At 42.8% G+C, this 27422-nt stretch overlaps 1 protein-coding gene across 1 annotated transcript in view; it reads right to left on the reverse strand.

Annotated features, from left to right (window-relative positions):
- The window catches only part of LOC114641853 (intraflagellar transport protein 57 homolog), a 41800-nt gene that overhangs the window by 8929 nt on the left and 5449 nt on the right, over positions 1 to 27422 (reverse strand). Inside the window, exons 3-9 of the mRNA XM_028790879.2 lie at positions 25630 to 25748; positions 19840 to 19930; positions 10095 to 10166; positions 7075 to 7194; positions 6910 to 6981; positions 5283 to 5414; positions 3604 to 3666 (exon numbers count right to left, since the gene is read on the reverse strand). Coding sequence (XP_028646712.2) covers positions 3604 to 3666; positions 5283 to 5414; positions 6910 to 6981; positions 7075 to 7194; positions 10095 to 10166; positions 19840 to 19930; positions 25630 to 25748 — 669 coding nt within the window. The remainder of the gene's footprint in view (positions 1 to 3603; positions 3667 to 5282; positions 5415 to 6909; positions 6982 to 7074; positions 7195 to 10094; positions 10167 to 19839; positions 19931 to 25629; positions 25749 to 27422) is intronic.

A 27422-nucleotide genomic window follows, 5' to 3' on the forward strand; every position in this document is an offset into this window, starting at 1 on the left:
CCTCCTCCGTCTGCGTCGTCTCCTAAACCTGACAACAATCCATGGAGAGCCCGCTGGTCTCGCTATGTTGTCTGGGATGTTGTGCGTGTGATGAAAAACACTCGAAACAGATGTCTGGCTCTGGACACCGATGTCTAGAAGGTTCTGACGGGTGTAGCGGATGTTCGCCGAACCGATCGTGCACAAACAAGCAAGAAAAAAAGTACAAAAACAACAAAAAAGTGCACTGAAAAGGAGAGCCCTGAGCCGCTGCGACCATGCACGCCGTCCTGCTCCTAGCTTAATCTAGCCTACTTCTGGTAGGCTAGGCACTTTTTATAACTTTTTGGTTAGTACATTAGAAAAATGATTGGTGTTTTGGTAAATTATGCACATTATACAACCCTTTTTTATTATGAAAAGGTTAAGTAAGTGTTGCAGTGAGAGGTTCGGAACGCATTATGGGTATTTCCATTATTTCTTATGGGAAAAATAGTCTTGACTTACAACCAACTTGAGTTACAACCAGCACTCACGAACGAATTAAGTTCGTAAGTCAAGGGTCCACTGTATTGAAAAGTATGAGCGTGGTGTTCGTGTTACTGGTCTTGCTGCCGAGTACAAGAAGTCAAAATCTACGATGGCGCAGTGGTAGTGCTGCTGCTTTGCAGTAAGGAGACTGTGGAAGGTTGTGGGTTCGCTTCCCGGTTCCTCCCTGTGTGGATAGCGCTTTGAGTACTGAGAAAAGCGCTATATAAATGTAATGAATTATTATTATTATTACGATTACGACTATTCTAAAGCAGCAAGAATCTATTAAAGCAGCTGATGTTGCAAAAGGAGTTACAGCGTTAACCAGGCAGAGGCCTCAAGTGCTGGAAGAGGTGGAAAAACTGTTGCTAGTGTGGCTGAACGAGAAGCAACTTGCAGGGTGATAGCGTAAGTGAGGCGATGTTATGCGAGAAAGCCAGGAAGATTCATAGAGATTTGCTGCAAAACTATCCTTCTACGAGTGGCGAAAGTGAGGAATTTAAAGCCAGTAGAGGATGGTTTGAAAACTTTCGCAAGAGAAGTGGCATTCATAGTGTGGTAAGGCATGGAGAGGCTGCTAGTTCCGATGCTGAAGCTGCAAAAGAATTTGTAAAAAATTTCACAAAATTAGTGGAGGACGAAGGCTACATCCCGCAACAAGTCTTCAACTGTGACGAGACCGGATTGTTCTCCACCCAGTTCCTCCTCACTTCATGCCAGAACTCGACTCATGCAAGGTTAGTTTTCTTGGTGGTTTATGGTTAGTTTTTGTATTATGGATTTTTCAAATGTTCATTTTTCGTTTCGTAGCGTGAATTGTTGCAATGTTTTCTCTTTTTTTCAAATGTTCATTTTTTTCCCTGCGCTTAAAACTCATTTAAAAAAAGTGTTCACAGCGATCGGGTTGTAATGCTATTAGTGTGAACTCCTGCAATGTTACTTTCTTGGTTGCTTATGGTTGGCTTTTAAATAAAGTTCGGATTTGTTCAAATGTTCCTTTTTTTCCCTGTGCTTAAAACTCAAAAAAAAAAAAAAAAAAGTTTACAGCGATCGGGTCATAAGGCTACAGTATAGCATGAACTCTTGCAATGTTAGTTTTCTCTGTTGTTTTCTCAGTGTTATTGAATGTTTTTACATTTAGTTTACTATTACGCTGTGCATTCTATGGTTTAATTAACTATATTTGTGCTTAAAAGCTTAAAAAAATATATATATTTACATACAGTTCGTATGGTCTGGAACGGATTAATTGTATTTACATACAATCCTATGGGGGAAATTGCTTCAGTTCATGACCAAATCGGTTTACGACCAGAGTTTTGGAACGAATTATGGTCGTGAACCGAGGTTCCACTGTATCTCTCTATTATAAAAAAAAAAATCTTGGAAGGAGACGAGATGTGACTGTTTCAGAGACACTCTCACGTCTCATGAGACAAGTCTTCGTGCCAAGCGATATAACTACGCCCGGGGTTGGAAGCCCCAAGTGACAAGAGCTTATGCAAAGAGATTTGGAAAAGTCCTGAGTGGTTATGTCAGACACATTTCTTATGGAGAGAAACGATATTCACACACGGCCAGTTAAAAGTTGCATTGTCACGATGTAATTCCAAACATGGAATCAAAATTCAATGTGATATTGATGAAAAGGTAAAAGTGAAAAGAGATTTGAATATATGGACATAGGTGATATGACAGAAGTGTGCTGCGAGAAAAGCAGATCACACCGCACAGGAGCAGCAGCAGCAATCCAGCAGCTGATCGAGCAAAGAGGAGGTAAAATAAAACTGCATGTGTTTCTCATTGTTATCACCGTTTAAGAGCGGGTGTCGGAGGAGCGATCGTGACTCCTTGGGGTGCGTTTAGCCCCCATTTTAAAAATGCGAATGGCAGAGACGCAAAGTGATTGGCACGTAGCGCTGGGGTGGGTGAGCAGGGGGCAAAGCTCCCTAGTTTTAAAGAAGTTTAAGGTCCATAAGACTGTAGCCTTTCTCCCTGGACGCAGACATAAGAGGAAAATTAACCCCAGAATGGGCGGAAGGGTAGTGAAAATGCTAGAGAAAAAGTCAAGGACAGCTTCCAAAGAGATACAAGCTGAACTCTTAAGGTCAAGGTCCGTCAGTGTCTAACCCCACCATCCGTCGCATTTTGAGTGACAGTGGACTCAATGGAAGAAGACCCTTGAGGACTCCACCTAAAAAAAAAGCCAGACTAGAATTTGCTAAAATCCATATCGACAAGCCACAATGCTTCTGTGTGAATGAGACAAAACTGGTACTTTTTGGCAAGTCACATCAGCTCTATGTCCACAGATGAAAAAATGAAGCTCTCAAGGAAAAGACCACCAGACTTAATGTGAAGCATGGAGGAGGTATGGTGATGTTTTGGGAGTGCTTTGCTGCATCTGGCATGAGATGCCTTGAGTCAGTGCAGGAAACAATAAAATCTCAAGACTATCAAGACATTCTGGAGCGAAACATCCTGCAGAGTTCAGTCGCAGATCATGGACCCTCCAAACAGGATTATGACCAAGTACCAACATTGGGTTATTCTGAAGTGACGTTCTGTGAGCCCTGATTTGAATCCCATGAGACATCTATGAAAAGAACTGAAACATGCAGTCTGAAGAAGACCCCCTTCAAACCTGAAACAGCTGGAGCAGTTTGCTTAAGATGACTGCCTATGGACAGGTGCAGATGTCTCATGGAGATCTCCAGTAATCACTTGTGTGCAACAATTACAAACTTTAAAGGTTTGGCAACAAAATACTAGATGAAGGGTCCAATCATTTTTGTCCATTTGTGTTATTATTTGTAGTATTTTGTTGAATCCAAACTCGTACGGAATAAACAATGGTGGGTGCCAGTGACTTTTGTCAGTTTTAAGTTATTTCAAAGACAGTTGTGGATTCTTCTTTTCTCATGGAGGGGTACCAACAAATTATCCTAATTCGTGTGCTATGGTGCATGAACAGGTTAAAGTACCTGTCTAGCAGAGGGCTGTGAAGGTCGTTCGTTGTGCAGCTCCCTTACACAAAATAGATGCTGTTTGTCATCCATGAGGTGTGACTTGTGAATGCTTAGCTACGCTTACCTCAGCTAAAATCCTTGTTCTTTCTGTAACTCGACTGCTTCCTTGATGAAAACGTTCCTTTGCCTGTCAAAACAAAATATAAAAACACAGACTATTACTCGAGATGAATCGAAAAAAAAGGACAACAAAAGCCATTTTGTTTTTTCTTGACATACAATGGTTGGTATTTAATTGGACTCTGGTGTGCTTTTCTTGTGGCCCGATTTCAACAAGCTTGTGCAATGTCTCAACATTTATTTTCATCCAGATTTGCATTTGCTTTTCACTGAAAAATATCCTAAAAACTTTTAATGGGGCGAAGTTCAGGGCTCTGTGGTGGTCCAATTCAAGTGTGACAATGATCATTCATTCTCCCTGAGCCACTCTTTCACAATTGGAGCCTAATGAATTTTGGCATTGTTGTCCTAGAATTTGTCCGTGCCACCAGGGAAGAAAAAATAAATCCAGTGATTGGATAATCAGTAGAGTCAGGTGCTCAGCCGATTTCATTTTATTGATGCGTAAGGCTGAGGGCCTTGACCAGGCCAAGGAGGTTCTGCTGAAGCTTTATAACACACTGGTGAGGCCTCATCTGGAGTCCTGTGTGCAGTTTTGGTCTCCTGGCTATAAAAAGGACATAGCAACACTAGAGAAAGTCCAGATAAGAGCAACTAGGTTGATTTATGAGGAATTATGAGAAAAAGTTAAAAGAGCAGAGACTTTTCAGTTTAAGCAAAAGGAAATTAAGAGGGACCTGATTGAAGTGTTTAAAATTATGAAGGGAATTAGTCCAGTGGATCGAGACAGTGACTTTAAACTGATTCTGGAATTTTTTTCTTCTGTCCTTCATTTTGATTATTGGACTACATACTGGGACTTACTTCCTCTTAATTGCCTTTTAAGCAAATCCAAATTTGACCATTTTCTTTTTGTGACTTACAAATATTCCATCCATCCATTTTCCAACCCGCTGAATCCGAACACTGGGTCACGGGGGTCTGCTGGAGCCAATCCCAGCCAACACAGGGCACAAGGCAGGAACCAATCCCGGGCAGGGTGCCAACCCACCGCAGCTTACAAATATTTATAAAGGTAATCGTTTGCCTTACCCTTAAATCAGATGCTTTTATGATATACCCCCTCTCTTGAAGGGCATTTTTGATATTATGGGACATTTAATGTATAGATTGAACTTTCAAGTCAGGACCCAAAAATTAAGCCTGTGCAGACCACAGCTAGCCAATAGAGTTTGGGATCAGACTTCCTCGGGTGAGGCCAAGTTTGCGAGATCCCATGTCCTTTCATTATCTTAACACTTGTTCCTTCAAAAACATTTCCACACCACGGTTTAGTATATCCACACAGCATTGGTATGGCAGAGCAGGTTCTACCTTTAAAGTCATGACCTTGAGCAGTCCACAGCTAGCCAATAGAGTTTGGGATCAGACTGCCTGGGATGAGGCCTGGTTTGTATGTTTTTAAGAGGCCCCATGTCATTTTATTAAGGAGATTTCATAATGGTTCCTTCAAAAACATTTCCCTGCTACTATTTAGCATATCCATTGGTGAGGTACAGCACACTTTACCTTGGGGAGTTCTGCAGGCCCCCAGAAGTCTGTGTACAATAAGCAGTGGCACAAGCTTGCAAACCCCCCAAAAAATGGTCTGACCCACACAGGTCTTGTAATAATCCTTCTTACCTCACTAAGCTGTGACTGGGCCACGCGGTACTCCTGGATGAGATGCTTCATCTGGGTATTAATATTTTTCTCCCGACTTCCCACTTTTTCCAGTGTTGCACTGATTTCATCTTGAAGCCTATTAAGGTAACCCTAATAAAAGCAAAGCCAAACAAAAAGAGTAGAATGTCAGACATGTCTTAATGCATCAAATGCAAGCTGTGTCCTTCAGTTCAGCTACTTAAGAGTTCAAAAGGTAGACTAAGTGTCATGTTTCAGCCAGCATTTCCCCCCTGGCTGGGGTTCAAAATTATGTTTTTTTGTCTTATTTATATTAAATGTTTCTTTTGTTTATGATATACATTATTCTTTATGTTTATTTGATTATGTCCGTTATGTTTTGTAGTTGGTTCCACAAGGGGTGGGGCCATCTGCCAATCACCAGCAGGAACTGCCTTCTTTCCTATTTAATGAAGTGCTGTCCATAGTTCCTGGCGGTTCATTTTAAACATTCTAGGGTGTGGAGTGTGTGAGGGATGGCTGGTATCTCTACCCGGCCCAGATGCCTCCTTAAAGGAAGGACAGGGGGAGATGGCTCTCTCCCCCTAACTGCTACTTGGCAGCCCCCCGGGTTGCAACGGCACCTCAGATTCACACAGGGCTGTGTGAGAATTGGTATTTGTCAGGGGTGCCACCAGATGGTGCTGCAGGAATTGCTGAGCCATCATATGTAGGGCTTCCGCCTTAACTGGAAGTGCTCCCAGGTCACAAATTGTGACAAACTCCAAGTGTTGATTATGCAGGAATGGGCTTCCATCAGTCAGGATTTGGCCCAGAAAGTGATGGACAGCCTGCCAGGGTGAATTGCAGAGGTCTTGAAAAAGAAAGAGGAGCCAACCCTGCAAACATTGACTCTTTGCATAAACTTCATGTCATTGTCAATAAAAGCCTTTGAAACTTGAAAATTTGAAATGCTTGTAATTCTACTTCAGTCTACCATAAAAAACATCTGACACAAAGATCTAAAAACACTGAGGCAGCAAACTTTGTGAAAACCAACATTTGTGTCATTCTCAAAACTTTTGGCCACGACTGTAATCCAATTTGGCCACTGCTTAAATGGCATCACCATGTTCTACACTGGTGGAGAAATGAGACAGACATCGCCCAACAACTATATGGTAACTGAGTGCTGTTGTGCGGAATGCATGAAGTGGTATCAGCTTTTAAACACCTGACGTCATTGCATTGTTGCCAGACCTGTCATTACATTAGCTCAGTGTTTCCCAACCCTTTTTCTGTGGTGGCACATTAACTGTAACCAAAAACATCCCAAGGCACACCATTATTTTACATGCCACAAAGTCATTAAATCTCATACACATGCTCAACTGACCGAAGGAACAAAACTGCCAGAGAAGCTGGTAAAAGAAGCTGCACAATTTCTATATACTGCGGGCATTACATGGATATTCTCATTCCAACAATTATTAAATAACCATTTTGTGCTGAAAAAAAAAACTCAAGTTATGCAATGGGTTTACAAAGTTTCAAGAGTGATCATAGAGCCAAACCACAATTTCACCCTGACTTGTTACACCCCTATGAGTCCCAACAGGGCCTCAGTTCCTTACATTGGCTGACACACCTTTGTATCTTTTAGAGACGACTCGATCCCATCCTTATGTTGGTGCATTTGTTCCACATGGACTCTCCAGTCCTGAAAATAAAAATAAAATGACGTCTTAATTTACTTGGCTCCAAACATTTGGCATCTGGGTTCTGTGCTGACGAGCCAAGCAGATATACTGACCTTATCGGATCTGATTGTGACTTTCAGCTGAGGAAGAACTCTTTCAGTCTCCAATTTCCACTCTGAAGCATCCACACAGGATTCAAGTATATTGTCTGGCTTCGAAGATTCACTTAAATCCTTGAGAACAAATAGCGTACATTCAGTTAGAAATACGAGGGTTGTTTCATAAGTTTTGAGACTCGGTCACTTGCCATCATCGGAGGCAGACAGAATTTTTTTCTATTGTTCTACAATCCTTTCACATCTTCTAATAAATTTTTGGCCCACCCAGCTACAGATGGAGATGAGAAAAAGAGCTCCAAGTGGGGTCCAAAAGGTTGCCTTCCTCTACTGAAAACCAGGCGCCAAATGTCAGCCAAGAGGACCATGTTTGCCGTCTTTTTTGGCTACAAAAAAATTATTGCTTCAGTTTCATGTCCTGAACGCACGACGATGAACTCTGATGTCTACACAACCCTGTGCCTTCCAGAAGTTTTCAAAAATCTCACTAGAGATCGCCCTAATCGCACCTTGAAAAACTTCATCCTTCACCATGACAACGCGCCGCCTCACAAGTCAAACAAAACTGTTGAGTTCCTCGCCAAATCTGGGATTGAAGTCCTTCATCCGCCCCCTTATTCACCAGATTTGGCACCCTGTGACTTCTGGCTGTTCCCGACGGTGAAGAAGGAGCTGAAAGGAATGGATTTTGAGGACAGGGACAGCCTCATTTCTGCGGTGGAAGAGCAGCTTGACCAACTGACTGAACCTGATTTTCGTCACTGTTTTGATCGTTGGATTTATCGCATGAAAAAGTGCATTGAAATCGGGGGAGAGTATGTTGAACAGAACTGAAGTGTTGCCAAATGACGAGGTTATGTGAGTAAAAATTTTCTTTGGAATTGACCAAACCATGTTGGATCTATTTAAAAAAGTCTCAAAACTTATGAAACAACCCTCGTACATGCATGGGGAGCAAGGTTAGGGCTGCCAATTATCCTCATTTTCCCGGACATGTCCTCATTTTTAACGTGCCATGGACTGTCCAGGAGGAATTTATAAAATTCTGAAAATGTCCGGAATCTTTGCTCCTAAAATTTGAAAATCTCCGTATCCTTTTCATTGGTAAAACTTGAAAGCTGTACACCAATCAGCATTTGCGGAAGTAGTGCACGCACTTTTTTTACCCCCAGAATCTTCACTTCCATTCCGGTAGTAAACAACGCGGATATTAACGAGAATAGTTGATGTCTGTCCAACATGGCTTTGTCACTTCATCTTTTGAATTCAGCTGTATCTTGTTGGTGAGTAGACAATTCATTATAAATGTTATTCCTTTCCTTAATTATTTGTAATCCTAATTCACCGTAACTAAGTGAGTGTATTCAAAATCGAAACTACAATTTCACGTATTCTACATGAGATCTTCTTTTTCGATTCTTCTTTCAGCCGCTCGGTTAAACAAGGCATTTCATACATCTGGGAACATTACGTCGTATTTAAGTGTGAGTAAGTACTGCTTTGTGAAATTTTAATGGAAAATTATCATTATTACCACCCGTTGTTCCAAAATGGATTTATAATTTACAAGTTTCAGTTAATCAAAAAAAATCACACGTTTATTCTGTCGTATAAATGCAATATCTTTTTAGTTATCAGTTGATCAAGTAATAAGTCACTTCTTCAAGTAATTTAATAATATTTTCACAGTTCTTTCATTTATATAAATTCAGGAATACCTATTATGCCGAAAAGAAAGTGCGAGTTACAGACTACTTGAACAACAAATCTCTTTGTTTTGGAAAGGGCAGAACAGATTCAGTGAAGGGGCCGATGCTCCCAAGATTAATAATACATTACATTTATATAGCGCTTTTCTCAGTACTCAAAGCGCTATCCACACAGGGAGGAAGCGAACACACAATCTTCCACAGTCTCCTTACTGCAAAGCAGCAGCACCACCACTGCGCCACCTGTGAGGACTTCAGGAAGATTCAATTTCAGTAGCAGGCTTTGTAAAGATTGCTATTCATATTTATCCAAGAACCCAGATTTACTGAGAAAAATTTGCTTCAGTAGAAAAATATGAAAGAATGTAGATAAATGCAAATAAACCAAGTTCAAAAGAGTAAAATAATTTTTATAAATTTTTAAATTTTTTAATAATTTTTAATAATTTGTATTTTACTAGAAGTGAATTCACTGCGTGTATAATTATTTACAAGTTTACAACAGTTAAGCTATCCAAATAAGAATGAAAGGAATGACGTCTGTTAATCCCGCCCAGACTTTGGGGCAGCCAACAACGTCACTTCCGGTTCCGGTCCCGATGACATCACTTCCCCTAATGGCCTTTAAAGGTGTCATCTTGTTGATACTAAGACAGTTCTGTTTTGGACTCAGTTGTGTGAACACGTCTATGATTTTGAATCAATTTTGCAGGCGGGAAAAGTTATACGGGTGGTTGCCCCAAACCTTTTCAATGTCTGATGGTCATTTTTGCTACAGTGGCAGAGCCAGGCGGGATTTCGCTAGAATGGTCTGCAAGAGATTGAGAGAAAGAATTAGTGCACTTCACCACACCCTGGTCCGGCATGGAATTACATGTACTCAAGCCCTTTAGTTGCCTCCTAAACACGCGTGATTGTCACACACGTGCGCATGGGAGGCAGCTAAAGGGCTTGAGTAAGGGCAATTCCGATTCAAACCAGGATGTGACAGAGTGCACTGACTCTTTTTCTCCCTTTCCTGCAGGCCATTCACAGGAGATTCCACCTGGTCCTCTTGACGCCACTTCCGGGACCGAGCCTATGGAAGAAAAAATTGTCGGCTCCGGCCCCTGTGATGTCACGTCCGGGCTCGAGCCTATGGTCGAAGACCCTCATGAGCCCAACCCCCTATGACCTCATTTCCTGTTCTACATTAGAACATTCTCAGATCTGCTTAATTTGGTACAGAGTTGAAGGACACATACAAAAAAAAAATATTGGAAATTGGAAAAGAATAAAATACGTAAAGGCGGCAATTCACACACTTACACTTTTATATGACGGCTCCTTCAAAGCTTCTAAATCCAGGAGATGCTCATCTTCATAATCGTCTGGCTCTTCCTTCAAAAAAGAGTAGCAAAGTGAAATCTTTCATAATGACTTCATATTTGATCTTCATAAGAGCATTACAAGCCAACAGAGCTTTTGACAAAGCAAGAAAATCAGATAAATGTCTGCATTTTACAAAGTGTTAGACATTTAGTCCCAATATTTGATGTTCATTCCGTTTTCAGATTTTCATCACTGCAAACTGAAGTTTTAATAAAAATGTCCCCTTTGATGCCCAAAGGAGGGAGGTCCAAACTGGAGAGGATGACTTTACAGTTCACATTTGACAACATTCACATAAACGTAGACATAATTTAAAATAGGAAATCCACCAAAGGATGAATGGATGAACAGCAAATTTAAAACACACACACACATATATATATATAAAGGGGCAGCACGGTGGCGCAGTGGGTAGCACTGCTGCCTCACAGTTAGGAGACCTGGGTTCGCTTCCCGGGTCCTCCCTGCGTGGAGTTTGCATGTTCTCCCCGTGTTTGTGTGGGTTTCCTCCTACAGTCCAAAGGCAATTATAAATTGTCCCTAGTGTGTGCTTGGTGTGCTGGCACCATGCCCGGGGTTTGTTTGCTACCTTGTGCCCTGTGTTGGCTGGGTTTGGCTCCAGCAGACCCTGTAGTTAGGATATAGCAGGTTGGATAATGGATGGATGGATATATATATAAAGAATTTCTGTTATATAAACAAGTGGAGAATATATATGTAATTAGAGGAGAAATCTAAAGATAATAAATGCAAGTTGAAATCTAAATATAATAATATAAATTTCAGCATTAATGTTTGCAGTGGGCGGCACGGTGGCGCAGTGGGTAGCGCTGCTGCCTCGCAGTTGGGAGATCTGGGGACCTGGGTTCGCTTCCCGGGTCCTCCCTGCGTGGAGTTTGCATGTTCTCCCCGTGTCTGCGTGGGTTTCCTCCGGGCGCTCCGGTTTCCTCCCACGGTACAAAGACATGCAGGTTAGGTGGATTGGTGATTCTAAATTGGCCCTAGTGTGTGCTTGGTGTGTGGGTGTGTTTGTGTGTGTCCTGAGGTGGGTTGGCACCCTGCCCAGGATTGGTTCCTGCCTTGTGCCATGTGTTGGCTGGGATTGGCTCCAGCAGACCCCCGTGACCCTGTGTTCGGATTCAGCAGGTTGGATAATGGATGGATGGATGGATGGATGGATGGATGGATGGATGTTTGCAGTGTGCCATCAATTAGACAGTATTTTGTAATGCATGGAATAGGAAAGTAAATTACATTTCTCACTCCACCAGGTGGTAAATCTCAAACATTTATAGCAATAATAAAATAAAATGCACTGCTACAAATGTTTGTGATGAACCATCTGTTGAAATTACAGAGACACAGCAACTGGACAAACCTACATATATTTGCCCTTTTATTAAGCTGGATAAAAAAAATGAATGATGAATGGATGGGTCAACGATGAAATATATATATATATATTGTTCCAGACGGCTGGGGACCCTACCCAGCCGGGACGCCTGGACGGTCCCCAAGATGGATAATACCTCCCCTGGGCCACGAGAGGGCAGCCGACTAGGTCTGCTTGTGGGCCACTGGAACAGAGCTGGGACGCTCATCCCTACCGGAGAACGTGGCCACCGCCAGGGGGCGCCCGGACAGTTTTGAAATCCTGGATGGCAGCACTTCTGCCACACCAGGAAGTGTCGTGAGGGGGAGCACCTGGTGCCCATCCGGGTCAGTATAAAAGGGACCGCCTCCATCCAGTAGACGAGCCGGAGTTGGGAGGAAGGAGACGGAGCTTGTGAGGAGGGGAGTGGAGGTCAGAAGAAGAGAGAGAAAGAGAAAGAGAGAAAGGAAGAAAGGAAGAGAGTTGTTGGAGGAAGGCATTGTGGTGCTGTACAGAAATAAAGGATTGTGTTTTGGACATTCTGGTGTCTGTCTGTCTGTGTCCGGGGGTATGCTTTCCACAATAACACTGTAACACCCGGGGAAATAAGACTATTGATTTACTGTATGCAAACGTTAAAGACGCATACAGCGCCACCCCGCTGCCTGCGCTTGGGAAAGCAGATCATAATCTGGTTCTGCTTCAGCCTCACTACAAACCAAAAGTGAGGGTCCCACCTACAACCACACGATCATTCAGGAAGTGGACCCCAGAGGCTGAGAAGGCTCTGAGAGAATGTTTTGGAACAACAGACTGGGATATCCTGCAGGGATCACATAGTGAGAACATTGAGGAAGTTGTTGACTGCACTACTGACTACATCAACTTCTGTATGGACATTGTAGTTCCAGTAAGAACAGTACACTGCTATGCTAACAACAAGCCATGGATTACAAGTGACATCAAGGGCCTTTTGAACCAGAAGAAAAGGGCTTTAAGAGGCAGTGATCAGCATGAGCTCAAGCGCGTGCAGAAGGAACTCCGAGTCCAGCTCAGGGCGGCGAAGGAGCAGTACAGGAGAAAGCTGGAGCAGAAGTTGCAAAATAACAGCATGAAGGAAGTGTGGGATGGGATGAAGATCATCACTGGCTGCAGCTCGAAGCGGGGTACCACCATCGAGAGAGACAATGAAGAGAGCAAACCAAATGAGGTGGTCTTTAACAGGTTTGACCACCCTAACCCACTCTCACTCTCACCTCAGAGTACTGCACCCTCCACACATCCTTCTGCTGATACCAGCATAGGAGAGACATCCCCACCCATAATTACAACAGCGCAAGTGAGCAGAGAGCTGAGGAGACTTCGTGCCAGCAAAGCAGCAGGTCCAGATGGAGTATCGCCACGACTGCTGAAGGTCTGTGCATCGGAGCTGGGGGGTCCTCTATAGCGCATCTTCAACCTGAGCCTGGAACAGGGGAGAATCCCGAGGCTTTGGAATACATCTTGCATCACCCCAGTCCCAAAGGTAAGGTATCACGTCCTAGTGAGCTGAATGATTTCCGGCCTGTTGCTCTGACATCACATGTGATGAAGACCATGGAGAGGCTGCTGCTCCACCACCTGAGGCCACAGGTATGCCACGCCCTCGACCCTCTGCAGTTTGCATATCAGGAGAAGGTGGGAGCGGAGGATGCCATCATCTATATGCTACACCGATCCCTCTCTCACTTGGACAGAGGCAGTGGTGCTGTAAGAATTATGTTTCTAGACTTCTCTAGCGCTTTCAACACAATCCAACCTCTGCTCCTTAGGGACAAGCTGACAGAGATGGGAGTAGATTCATACCTGGTGGCATGGATCGTGGACTATCTTACAGACAGACCTCAGTATGTGCGTCTTGGGAACTGCAGGTCTGACATTGTGGTCAGCAACACAGGAGCGCCGCAGGGGACTGTACTTTCTCCGGTCCTGTTCAGCCAACATACATCAGACTGCCAATACAACTCGGAGTCCTGCCACGTGCAAAAGTTCGCTGATGACACTGCTATCATGGGCTGCATCAGGAGTGGGCAGGAGGAGGAGTATAGGGACCTAATCAATGACTTTGTTAAATGGTGCGACTCAAAACACCTACATCTGAACACCAGCAAAACCAAGGAGCTGGTTGTGGATTTTAGGAGGCCCAGACCCCTCATGGACCCCGTGATCATCAGAGGTGACTGTGTGCAGAGGGTGCAGACCTATAAATACCTGGGAGTGCAGCTGGATGATAAACTGGACTGGACTGCCAATACTGATGCTCTGTGTAAGAAAGGACAGAGCCGATTATACTTCCTTAGAAGGCTGGCGTCCTTCAACATCTGCAATAAGATGCTGCAGATGTTCTATCAGACAGTTGTGGCGAGCGCCCTCTTCTACGCAGTGGTGTGCTGGGGAGGCAGCATTAAGAGGAAAGACGCCTCACGCCTGGACAAACTGGTGAGGAAGGCAGGCTCTATTGTTGGCATGGAGCTGGACAGTTTGACATCTGTGGCAGAGCGATGGGCGCTGAGCAGACTCCTATCAATTATGGAGAATCCACTGCATCCACTAATCAGGATCATCTCCAGACAGAGGAGCAGCTTCAGCGACAGACTGCTGTCACTGTCCTGCTTCACTGATAGACTGAGAAGATATATATATATATATATATATATATATATATATATATATATATATATATATATATATATATATATATATATATATTGTGATGGATGGCCGGCTACATATTCCGGCCCTCACCCCCAGGCTGCCAGGAGGAGCTCTCCCGACAGCATGATCGTGCCCCGAGTTCCAGCAGGGCCTCATGGACTATGCAGTGTTTATACACAGCCCTGCTGGATACCTTGGGGGCCACCAGGAGTCGCTGTAGGGGGGGCTCATGGGCTCTTATGTGCCCTATAACCCGGGAGTACGTCACGGTCACGTGACAGGAAGGAACGACGTGCTCCCGGGTTGAAGAAAAGGATTGTTTACCCTGACCCGGAAGGAAAAAGGAACTGTGGACTGATTGGGCAGGAACACCTCTGGGTCAGGGTGTATAAAAGGACTGTGGGAAAGCCCAGACACTGAGCTGAGCTGGGAGGTAGGAGGGCGAAGTGTCTGGGCGAGGAGGATTGGTTTTGTGAGAGAGATTATTGTATTTATATGAGTGTGGAGTGGAGGGTGCTTTGTGCATGTTATTGTCATTTAATAAAGAAGTCTTGGACTTTTACCTGGTGTTCAGAGTGGTACCTGAGGGTTCAAGAGGTGGACAAAGCCTCTACTGCTACAATATATATATATATATATATATATATATATATATATATATATATATATATATAAGGGTCTTCGCCGCCTGCTCGCTTCGCTCGCCAAACCCCATGTTTGGTTTTCCGGATACACACTTTGAATTGTTGCTATTTCATTAGTTTCACTTTTATTTCAGAACTTCTTTAAAAACAATATTTGGAATGTTTCAGGTGCCAATATGCTGAATCTTTTTAATGAGGTCAGTGAGACGTGTGTTTAATGACTTTGTACCATAATTCAGGATAGGTTTCTCTGTTTGGAGTTTCAGCCCAGACAAAGCGATCGACATCATCAGCAGCTAATAATTTTTTTTTGCAAAGTAACCAATAAATGCATGTGAGGTGAACTCTGTTTTTGAAATATTTTGACTTAAACTTCAAAGCCTTTCAATATTTACATACTTCTGACATGTCACCTGTGTCCATATATTTGATCTCTATTTGCCTTTTAGTTATTTCTCTGTGTAATAATTTCTCTTTTTTTGCGCTAATGCGATGTTTACTGTCTTTGTTTTGACACTGTCCTTTTTTTCTGTTTCATATTCTGTATCTCGCTCTGCATGTGTTTCCTTCCTATGTTTTTTTTGAGTCTTTTGAATTCCAGTTTTCATTATCTCTAATCTGCTCTGCATGTGTTTGGCCCCCTTGTTTTTTAACCTCTTTTGTTTCATACTCTGTCTTTTATTTCTGACCTCGCTTTGTCCTCTTTTTTTTCAATGACACCTGGTCCATGGTGATTATTTTCCCTTTTTCAAGTAATAATTTCCGTTTGTTTGCGCTCCTGTGATCTTTACTTTCTTTTTTTAATACTTTCTAATTATCCTACTTTCATATTCTTTAACTTTCTCCACATTTGTATCGCACATACGTTTTTTTTTTTTTTTTGAGCCTTTTGAATTCCACGGCTTTCATAAACTGCTCTGCATGTGTATAGCGCCAATGTTTGTGAACGTCTTTATGAAGTTCTACTTTGTCTTTTACTCTGTCTTTTAATTCTGAGCCCGATTGGATGTGCTTTGTTTCAATTCAACTTGTTACAGGCTGATAATTTATTTCCTTATTTTCTGAATTTGCACCTAGATTATTTTTTTTTTTTGCTCTTTTTTCTCTCCAACGTTTTTGAGTCTCTTTTTTCCGGGCTGATTTCTTCTTCGCTTAGTCACCAATGTTTCATTTATAACGTATTGTCTTTATACGCTTTATATGCGCTGAGACCCTGATCTGTGTGTGCTCAAAGCCAAACCACGACTGAATGTTTTGCTGCCCCATTGTCTTATTGATATTGATTGTAAGTAGGGCAGGTCTTGCAAGAATCTCATGTTTTACGTCTTCGCGAGACAGTCCTGGGTCAATCTCTTGGCACAATGTCTCATGTTCAAGGTCCTCGCGGGTCTTTTAACTGTCTTCCGTGATCTTAATGTGAAGATCACGTCTCGAGGCCCTACTGTTTCTCTCCAGGATTTTTTTTTATAATAGAGAGATAATTACAAACACACATGCGCGCACACACACAGACACATATACACACATTGCCTATAAAAACTCATCACTCCCATTAAATATTCCATCAGTTATTTTGTATTTTATATAATTAATAAATTTAGATATTTTTTTCTGAGTCTTTTTTTTTCTTTTGATCAATGTCATAAAACCCAAATAATATCATCAGTGAATCAGATTGCTCCCTATGTCTGCATAGGTTTCCTCTGTTTTTCTTCCAAAGTCCAAAGACATGCAGCTTAGGTGGATTGGTGATGCTAGATTGGCTGTATTTGTGTGTGTGTGTGTGTGTGTGTGTGTGTATGTGTTCACCCAGTGACAGACTGGAGTCCTGTCTGGGGATTGTTCCTGCCATGCACCCTATTCTAGCTGGGATAAGCTCCAACTTCCCCCGAACTTGATCCAGCTCAGGATAAAGTGGGTTTAGAAGATGGATGGATAGAGGATTTATATTTTATAATCAAAAGAAAACACATGAAAACATCTAAAAGAGTGAGTACTTTTCATTGGCACCACATGCTATGCTGAATCCAGAGCATTAATCTTTTTCTGCCAATCTATTTTAAAAACTCCAAGATCCATATAATTCCAGGTCCAAGAAACATTCAAGCAATGTTGTTACTGATCTTTCCCATCCTGCACATCAACATTTTAAAGCCCTTCTTTCCTTAAAACAACTCCGTTGTATGTGTAAATGTATGTGGCTAATAAAGTAGCTAAAGTCCCAAATTCCAGAAATATTCTGCAAAGAAAGAGTACAATGCCAGGTAGTGGCTGTTTGTCTCCACCTTGAGGTCTGAACATGCTATGACACTCATTTTAGTCTTCTTAGTCAGAGTGGGTATTTCTAGCTATATTAATTACACAGTTTCAAATCTAATAATTAGACCCACATTCAGACTTAATTATGGGTTTGCTACACTTTTGTTGTGGTGCAGCAACAGGGTGACTTGCAGATCTCAGCACTCGGCATTTCTTCTTAGAAGGCAATTCTACTACAAACATCACATCCGGGTGCTGTGCTGTTTGTTTGTTTTTTTTTGCTTTTTTTTAACACATTTCTACTTAACCAAAGAGGTCCTGTAAAAAACCACATTTCCCCCTGGAGCTATCTATCTATCTATCTATCTATCTATCTATCTATCTATCTATCTATCTATCTATCTATCTATCTAGTGCCTTTCATATGTATCTATCTATGAATGATATAGTGCCTTTCACACCTATCTATTATACAGTGCCTTTCACATCTATCTATCTATCTATCTATCTATCTATCTATCTATCTATCTATCTATCTATCTATCTATGAATGATACAGTGCCTTTCACACCTACCTATCTACCTATCTATCTATTATATAGTGCCTTTCACAAATATCTATAGTGCTTTCACTTCTATCTATCTATGAATGATATAGTGCCTTTCACACCTATCCATCTATTATATAGTGCCTTTCTATCTATTATATAGTGCCTTTCGCACCTATCTATCTATCTATCTATCTATCTATCTATCTATCTATCTATCTATCTATCTATCTATCTATCTATCTTATAGTGCCTTTTATGCCTATCCATCTATTATATAGTGCCTTTCACACCTACCTACCTACCTACCTATTATATAGTGCCTTTCACATCTATCTGTCTGTCTGTCTGTCTTTGAATGATATAGTGCCTTTCACACCTATCTATTATACAGTGCCTTTCACACCTACCTACCTACCTATTATATAGTGCCTTTCACATCTATCTATCTATCTATCTGTCTGTCTGTCTGTCTGTCTATGAATGATACAGTGCCTTTCACACCTATCTATTATACAGTGCCTTTCACATCTATCTATCTATCTATCTATCTATCTATCTATCTATCTATCTATCTATCTATCTATCTATCTGTCTGTCTGTCTGTCTGTCTGTCTGTCTGTCTGTCTGTCTGTCTGTCTGTGAATGATATAGTGCCTTTCACACCTGTTCATCTATTATACAGTGCCTTTCTATCTATTATATAGTGCCTTTAACACCTATCTATCTATCTATCTATCTATCTATCTATCTATCTATCTATCTATCTATCTATCTATCTATTTATCTATCTATCTATCTATCTATCTATCTATCTATCTATCTATCTATCTATCTATCTATCTATCTATCTATCTATCTATCTATCTATCTATCTATCTATCTATCTATCTATCTATCTATCTATTCTCAGAATTAATATAGTAGGTTGAATTTCTCTCAATTTTTTCAGCATGGGCTTTATGGAATTCACCAAAAGCTGAGTTTTGTATTCCTTTTTTTTTACTTATCTTTACCTGGGGTGCCAATAATTGTGCTGTGGACTGATCACACAAACCAATGTTCAAATTCTTAGGACCACCATAGTAACACTGGGTAGAGCCTCCTTGTGCTCTCAACACAGCCTCAGTTATTCATGGCACGGATTCCACAAGATGTTGGAAACATTCCTTTGAGATTCTGGCCCGCGTTCACCCAATTACATCACACAGTTTCTGCAGATCTGTCAGCTGCAAGTCTCCTGTTCTTCCACATTCCAAAGGTCTTCTATTGGATTCCTATCTGGTGACTGGGAAGTCCACTGAAGAACACAGAACTCATGGCCGTGTTCAAACAGTTTGTCTTGACTTTTGCTTTGTGATATTGCGGACTAACATGCTGAAAGTAGCCATTAGAAGATTGGTGAGTTGAAGTCATGAAGGGACACACATGGTCAGTGACAAAATTCAGATAGTCCATGGCATTCAAGCAATGTTTGATTGGTAATAACAGCTCCAAAAGGTGCCAAGAAAACATTCCCCACACTTTTCCACCACCACCACCACCAGTGTGAACCGGTGATACAAGGCAGGATGCTTTCATGTTGATGACACTAAATGCTGACCCCACTATCTAAAAAAAGAAATTGGGACTCGCCAGTCTTCGACTGTCCAGTTTTGGTGAGCCTGTGACCACCGCAGCCTCATCTTTCTGTTCTTAGCTGACAGGGCTGGCCCCCGTCGTGGTCTTCTGCTGTTGTAGCCTTGAGGTTCAATGTGTTGTCCATTGTGAAATGCCTTTCCAGTCCCCACAGTTGTGCAGTGTGACCTTTCTGTCAGCGCCAGTTAGTCTGGCCTTTCTTCTATGACCTCTCCTATCAACAGATCTGCTCCTCAATGGCTGATTTTTTTTTGTTTTCTGCTCCATTGTGAGTAAACTCAAGAGACTTGTGTGTGAAAATCGCACAAGATCAGCCATTACAGAGATTCTAAAAACCCACCCATTTGGCACCAACAATCATGTCATGGTGGAAATCACCGAGATCTACAAACAAATGCTCGATTCATATCGTCCAATGTACAGAACCACGAACAGAACCCAAAATAACTATAAAAGGTCACAAAAACTTAAAAATAAATGAAACCAATTCACAATCATCACAATGCACCAAAATTCTTCAGACTTACAGTGATCTCCTCTTCCAGCCTGTCCAGTGAGAATTCAGCAATGTCCTCAATGAAATATCCTTCTTCGGGGGCTTCAGTCGGATAATTAGGTCTGATAAAAATAAGGTCAAATGTTAAAAAACAAAACGTACGTCTGAGTTTGTCCTGTCCTTTGAGGTGTGGCAGACCTTACCAGGCCGAGACCGGGACACAAATTACCAAACCCCGGAACTCTAGATGGCAGCCCCCGGGAGTTGCAGCGGTGCATCAGATTCCCACAGGGCTTTATGGGAGTTGGAGTTTGGCACAGCCCTGTTGGTACCAGGGGGTGTTGCAGGGACTGCAGAGTCCTACTTGATCGGGCTTCCGTCTCACCTGGAAGTGCTTCTGGACCACGCTAATGGGTTTTCGGAAATATCTTTTCTTATTATACCTTTCTTATTTCTATTTGTCTGTTTTATTTCATTCTGTCTGTTACCTGTTATTAGATGCAACTGCGAAAGCAAATTTCATGTTTTCTTGTGTAAACATGACTAAATAAAGAAACCTAAACCTAAACCTAAAATACTCCCAGGTACTAGATAAAAGAAGTCTACTGCCACTGCACCGGGAGCCAGAGTTGAGGGGATGACGCTTGCTGGGAGGAGTGGAGGCAAGAGAGACAGAGAGAAGAAAGACACAGAGAAAAAGATAGCAAAATCAAAAATATTATATATCAGGAGGCACCTTGGATACGAAAGCTATCAAAATACAGTCATATGAAAAAGTTTGGGACCCCCTCTTAATTCTTTGGATTTTTGTTTCTCATTGGCTGAGCTTTCAAAGTAGCAACTTCCTTTTAATATCTGACATGCCTTATGGAGACAGTAGGATTTCAGCAGTGACATTAAGTTTATTGGATTAACAGAAAATATGCAATATGCATCATAACAAAATTAGACAGGTGCAGAAATGTGGGCACCCCAACAGAGATATGACATCAATACTTAGTTGAGCCTCCTTTTGGCCTCTCAACGCTGTCCTCCTATAGCCTCTGAGGAGTGTCCTGATTCTGGATGGAGGTCTTGTTGACCATTCTTCATACAAAATCTCTCCACTTCAGTTCAATTTGATGGACAGCCTGCTTCAAATCATCCCATAGATTTTCGCTGATATTCAAGTCAGGGGACTGTGACGGCCATTCCAGAACATTGTACTTCTCCCTCTCCATGAATGCCTTTGTAGATTTCCAACTGTGTTTTGGGTCGTTGTCTTGTTGGAATATCCAACCCCTGTGTAACTTCAGCTTTGTGACTGATGCTTGAACATTATCCTAAAGAATTTGTTGATATTGGGTTGAATTCATCCAACCCTCGACTTTAACAAGGACCCCAGTCCCTGAACTAGCCACACAGCCCCACAGCATGATGGCATTTCCACCAAATGTGACAGTAGGTAGCAGGTGTTTTTCTTGGAATGTGGTGTTCTTCTTCCGCCATGCAAAGCACTTTTTGTTCTGACCAAATAACTCCATTTGTGTCCCCTCAGTCCAAAGCACTTTGTTCCAAAATGAATCTGGCTTGTCTAAATGAGCATTGGCATACAACAAGTGACTCTGTTTGTGGTGTGAGTGCAGAAAGGGCTTCTTTCTCATCACCCTGCCATACAGATGTTCTTTGTGCAAATTGCACTGAAGTGTAGAACAATGTCCAGATACACCATCTGCAGCAAGATGTTCTTGCAGGTCTTTGGAGGTGATCTGTGGGTTGTCTGTCACCATTCTCACAATCCTGCTCATATGCTGCTCCTGTATTTTTCTTGGCCTGCCAGACCTGCTGGGTTTAACAGCAACTGTGCCTGTGGCCTTCCATTTCCTGATTCCATTCCTTACAGTTACAGAAACTGACAGTTTAAACCTCTGAGATAGCTTTTTGTAGCCTTCCCCTAAACCAGGAGACTCAACAATCTTTGTTTTCAGACCTTTGGAGAGTTGCTTTGAGGATTCCATGCTGTCACTCTTCAGAGGAGAGTCAAAGGGAAGGAAGCACAACTTGTAATTGACCACCTTAAATCCCTTTATATCTCATGATTGGACACACCTGTCTATAAAGTTCAAGGCTAAATGAGCTCATCCAACCAATCAGCATTGAGCAGTGACAGGCATTCAAATCAGTACAATGACAAGGGGACCCACATTTGTGCACAGCCAGTTTTTCACATTTGATTTAATTTCATACAACTAAATACTGTGTCACTAAAAATCTTTGTTCAGAAAACACCGCAGTACTCAGATGTTCCTAGGAAATGAAAGACAGACCACTGTTATCTTTGTTGTTGAAAGGAGAGTCAATTATTATGCCGGCTCAGAGGGGGTCCCAAACTTTTTCATATGACTGTATATATCTTCTCAATATAAATTACATTTTTTATAAATGTTTGTATTAATTGTTAAAGGTTGTCCTGTTTCACCACTACATGGGTGGAGCCGCGGGGGGACAGCTAGTTGCACATTAATTTAAACCTCTGTGCTCTGGAAGCACAAATGGCACAAAGGTGACAGTCACTCGACAGTCATAGTTAAACGTAATGAGTCCTTTCTGTCTCTCTGGATATAAAAAGCCCCCTTTGTAAGGCCATAGTCTTTGTTGGACAATGACTGCTGTGGACACTAGGGGTCGCTGTTGCCCCTTAAACCCAACAGACAGACACACAGGACACAGGTTAAAAGCACCAAGAAGTATTTCAATTCTTCTTTCTTCTATAAATGGTACCCCTAAGCAACCACAGCCACAATAACACAATCAAATAACATAATCATCACAATAGTCTTCTCTCTTTTCTCCTCCACACCTCCCAGCAACTTTGTCCACCTCCACTCGACTCTGGCTTGCTTGCTGGGTTCTCAACAGTCCTATAAATAGCCTTTGACCCAGAAGTGCTAGCAAGTCACATGGGAGGAAGAACAGAAGCACTTCCGGGTCAAAGGCTATATAAAGGCCTATTGGGAACCAGCAAGCAAACCAGAGTTGCTACGTTTTCATTGGAGAATTAACCCTTCATGTGAACCCTCATTTATAATCCAGAATTAACCCTTCACGTGAACCTTAATTTTTCATTGGAGAATTAACCCTTCATGCGAACCCTACTTTCATTAATCAGCCTGGAAGTACTTCGGGACTTCTGTCCTCGTGATCTATTAGTAGAGAATTTATTCTCCCACCATTTTCCCACAGCGTCCCCTAGTGGCAGTCACGGTACCCAGCAGGGCTGTGTTGGTGAACTCCATGTCCCATAGTGCCCTGCGGGAATCCGGGGCAACCACTGCAGTTCAGGGGAGCAGCCACCTAGCGTTTTGGGGGAAACAGTGTTCCTGAAAAGCTGCCTTTACCCCCATCCTTCCATTTCAGGGGCGTCCCAGTTGAGCTGCCGGCCATCTCTAGCACTGCAAAAATGAAGACAGAGGAGCATCCTGCTGATGTGAGAAAACAAAATCATTGCAATGCACAAGGCAGGAAATGGCTACCAAAAAAGACCGAAGAGTCTGAATGTCCCGTTACGCACTGCTGGAGCCATCATCAAAAAGTGGAAGGTTCATCACAGCACTAGGACTCTTACTGGAACTGGCTGTCCCTCAAAACTCAACATCAGATGTTGACTGGTGAGACAGGCCACTAAAAATCCAACCATCACTCTCAAAATTCTGCAGTGCTCCTTGGGTGACATGGGAGTGAAGGTGCAGGGGTCCACAACTTCAAGAGCTCTCCATAAAGCAGGCCTCTACGGGAGAGTGGCAAGAAAGGTGCCATTCTGTAAGAACAAAGCATGCATGGCACTTGCTACAAAACATGAGAAAGACCCAGTTAAGATGAGGGAGATCATTTTATGGTCGGATGAGACCAAAATAGAACTTTTTGTCCAGATTTCAAAGAGGCAAGTGTGGCATAAAATTAACACTGGCCAGGCCTCAAGAAACAGCAAACCTACAGTGAAATATGGTGGTGGCAGCATCAGGCTATGGGGATGTGCTGGGACTGGGAATAATGTCAGAGTTGAAGGGTCAATGGATGGACACAAATACTGCAGAATACTGCAAGAGAACTTCTTCCAGTCTGCTTATGAACCTACAGCTTGGGAGAAGATTCATCATTCAACGTGACAAGGACCTTGAGCAGAAGGTCAAAGTGACACTGGAGTGGCTCAGAAACAGAAAGGTGAATGTTTTGGAATGGCCAAGTCAAAGCCCTGATCTTAACCCTAAGGAAAATTTGTGGCCCGGCAACCTAGAGGACCTCAATCAAATCTGCCAAGAAGAATCGGGAAGGATCACAATGTGCAAAGCTGGGACATACTTACATACCCAAAAAGAATGAAGGCTGTTAGTCCCATCAAGACTTGGACAGCAGCCAAACACTTCGAAGCCGACTGACGGATGGGTGATATCGTCATCCATCCTGAAAAGCCTTCCAGCGTAGCGACGGAAAATGGCAGACTGTATAGATCAAGATCCCACCTTGGTATTGTCTTGCTATCGGCTTCCCGTCTGTAATGCCGCGTAAATCGTCATTGAAGAAAGCTAAGTTATTTTGTCTTATGTGATTTTTACCGCCGTATCAGTATGGGAGAGGCATCGCCTTTTAATATCATATCTATATAGTTTTTGGTTACTTAAAACGCCGCAATTACATAAGAACTTATTCCAACTAGGAACACCAACAGATGCCCCACAGCCGCTGGACCCCACGACCTTGCCCAACACCCAGTCCATACAAGCACTGAACAGAGTAGGAGCAGAACACACCCCTGACAGACCCCAGAATCAACTGGGAAAACACAGAGGTCCTGCCTCCACTCTGCACACCACTCACAGTACCAGTGGACAGGCCGGCCATGATATCCAGCAACCTCGAGGGGATACCACAAACCCTCAGGATGTCCCACAGGGCACCTCGATCAAATGAGTGGAACGCTTTACGAAAATCGACAAAGGCTGCAAAGGAACTCTACTGGTATTCATGTTTGCACTCCATGAGAACCCTCAGTGCCAGGATGCGGTCGATGGTAGACTTCTTAGGCATCAAACCAGACTGCTCTGGTCGCTGGTAGGTGAGCAAATGATCACGGATCCTATTGAGGACGACCCTAACAAGGACCTCACCTGACACCGACAGCAGTGTTATCCCCCTGTAGTTGCCGCAATCCAGGTGTTCACCCTTACCTTACCAGGTAGGGATGACAAGTCCCGTTTTCCAGTCAGTTGGGATGACTCGCGTCTCCCAGATGGAAGTAAAGATTGCTTGCAATGCCAGGAGGACAACCTGACCACCAGCCTGGAGACGTTAGCCCCGGATACCACAGATCCTTGCAGCCTTCCCTAACCTCAGCTGGTTCACCACCTGTGCAATGCCAGTGAGATTGGGGGGGGGGGCACAACTAATTGGAGGATCAGCCTGAAGAACCGTGGACCAGACATATCCAGTGTCCTAGCTGGTGTTTCAATTAAATTAAAGAAGCGTCATTGGGTATACACTTCCACTCAATGATATGGACCCCCAATGGCCAAATCACATATTTTCTTTTTGAATGAAAAAACAGTAAATACAACTTTGACAGCAAACAAACTAAATTAATGGCATTTTTATCAAAATGTTAGTGAACTGAAAAACCTTGGCATCACCAATCCAAGGCACACCAGAAGGAAACTCACATGGGCAAGGGGGAGAAATGCAAACACCACACAGAAAAGCATCCAGGACATGTACTACTGCACCACCATGCCCCCAAGGCACAGTTTGATATTTTTCAAATGTCCACCAGCCCCCCAATACCACATACCTTTTCCAGCTGATGCAAGTCGCTTTTAAAGCTTCTTCTGCTAAACGGTCCAACACATTGCACACATTTTCTCCACTTCCCGTTTTCAGTTTTAAAGGTGGGAAATCAACAATTCCACCCTAAAAGTATGAAAAATAAAACAAATCGGCTTTATCCTCATTTTACAATTGTACTCCGGCTCATTTGCATCAGCTGCTTAGGCGCGTCAGATTCTGCTGGACTCCTCATTCAAATCTGGAGCTTCAGACAAAGGCTTCTAGGCTTGGAGTTGGCATTGGAACTCCTCTTGAGCATCTGGGAGATGGGGACATCGCTGTCACCAATGAGGAATCGCTTAGGTTCCTCACACACACCAGGTGGCCACCAACTCAGGGCCTTCAAGTTAAAAGTGGCGGCTCATCCAGTTGATCTAAAGAGAATTTCCCCTGCTCAGGTGAGGAAGCAGATATCTTGACTTCTACTATAAACTGGGAGGGTTTCATATTACACCATGGTGGTCTTGATAACCCTTCACTACACTCTCCCCTTCACAAGCACACCAGGGGTGAGCCCCCAGATATCACCACTGACACATCTCTCAGGGTCTCACATCCTCATACAGAGAGAATAGCCACAGACCTGAGACCTCTGAGTTAATAAACCAGTTGAGCACCACAAGAACTTGAACCACTCAAGTGTCCATAATGTTTGAGACAAAGAGCCATTTTCTCCTTGATTGTCCTCTCTGCTGAATAGTTTAAAATAAAAAATCAAACAATTCAGACATCATGATTAAAGTGCACATTGCAGACTTTCATTTGGGGGGATTTGCAGACATTTCGTCACAGAACGCTTTATCTATATGGTCCCCCCCATTTCAGGACACCATAATGTTTGGCACACAGCAATGGCAGGTCTGTTAAAGCCATCATATTTAGGACTTTGTTGCATGTCCCTCACATACAATGACTGCTTGAAGTCTGCCATTAACAGATACCAGCAGGTGCTGAGGGTCTTCTCTGCACTTTTTCTATGTGGTCCCCCCATTTCAGGACACCATAATGTTGGGTACACAGCACTGGCTGTCATATTTAGCACTCAAATGTCAAATGTCCCTCACATGCAATAACTTCCAGAAGTCTGTGATTCCGTTGACATCAGCAGGTGCTGAGGGTCTTCTCTGGTGTTGCTCTGCCAGGCCTCTCGTGCAGCCATCTTCAGCTCCTGCTTAATTTGGGGGGTTTGTCTCCTTAAGTTTTCTCTTCAGCATAAGGAAGGCCTGCTCAGTTGGACTGAAATCAGGTGACTGGCTTGGCCATTCCAGAATTTTCCATTTTATCTCTTAGATAAACTCCTGTGTTGTCTCAGCAGTCTGTTTGGCTCATTATCATGATGTTGATGAAGTGTCATCCAGTGAGTTTGGAGGTCTTTACTGGAACTTGAGCAGATCAGATGTTTCTATACCCCTCAGAATTCACTGTGCCACTGCAGTCAGCAGGTCCATCACAAGTGAAGAGAAGTGTGCCAGGACCTGTGGCAGCCATACATGCCCAAGTCGTAAGACCCCCACCTCTGCCATGTTTAACAGATGAGGTGGTCTGCTTTGGCTTTTGGGCATATCCTTCTCATCTCTACACTTTGCTCTCACCATCACTCTGATGAGGTTCATCTTTGTCTCGTTTGTCCACAAGACCTTTTCCCAGAAAATTGCAGGCTGTTTGAAGTCCCTTGTCAGAAATTGTAATCTGGCCATCCTGTTTAGGTGGTCTTCATCTTGCAGTGTGTCCTCCTCTGTATTTCTGTTCATGAAGTCT

The sequence above is a fragment of the Erpetoichthys calabaricus genome, chromosome 6, assembly GCF_900747795.2.
Source record: "Erpetoichthys calabaricus chromosome 6, fErpCal1.3, whole genome shotgun sequence".
In the NCBI taxonomy this organism is placed as follows: Eukaryota; Metazoa; Chordata; class Cladistia; order Polypteriformes; family Polypteridae; genus Erpetoichthys; species Erpetoichthys calabaricus.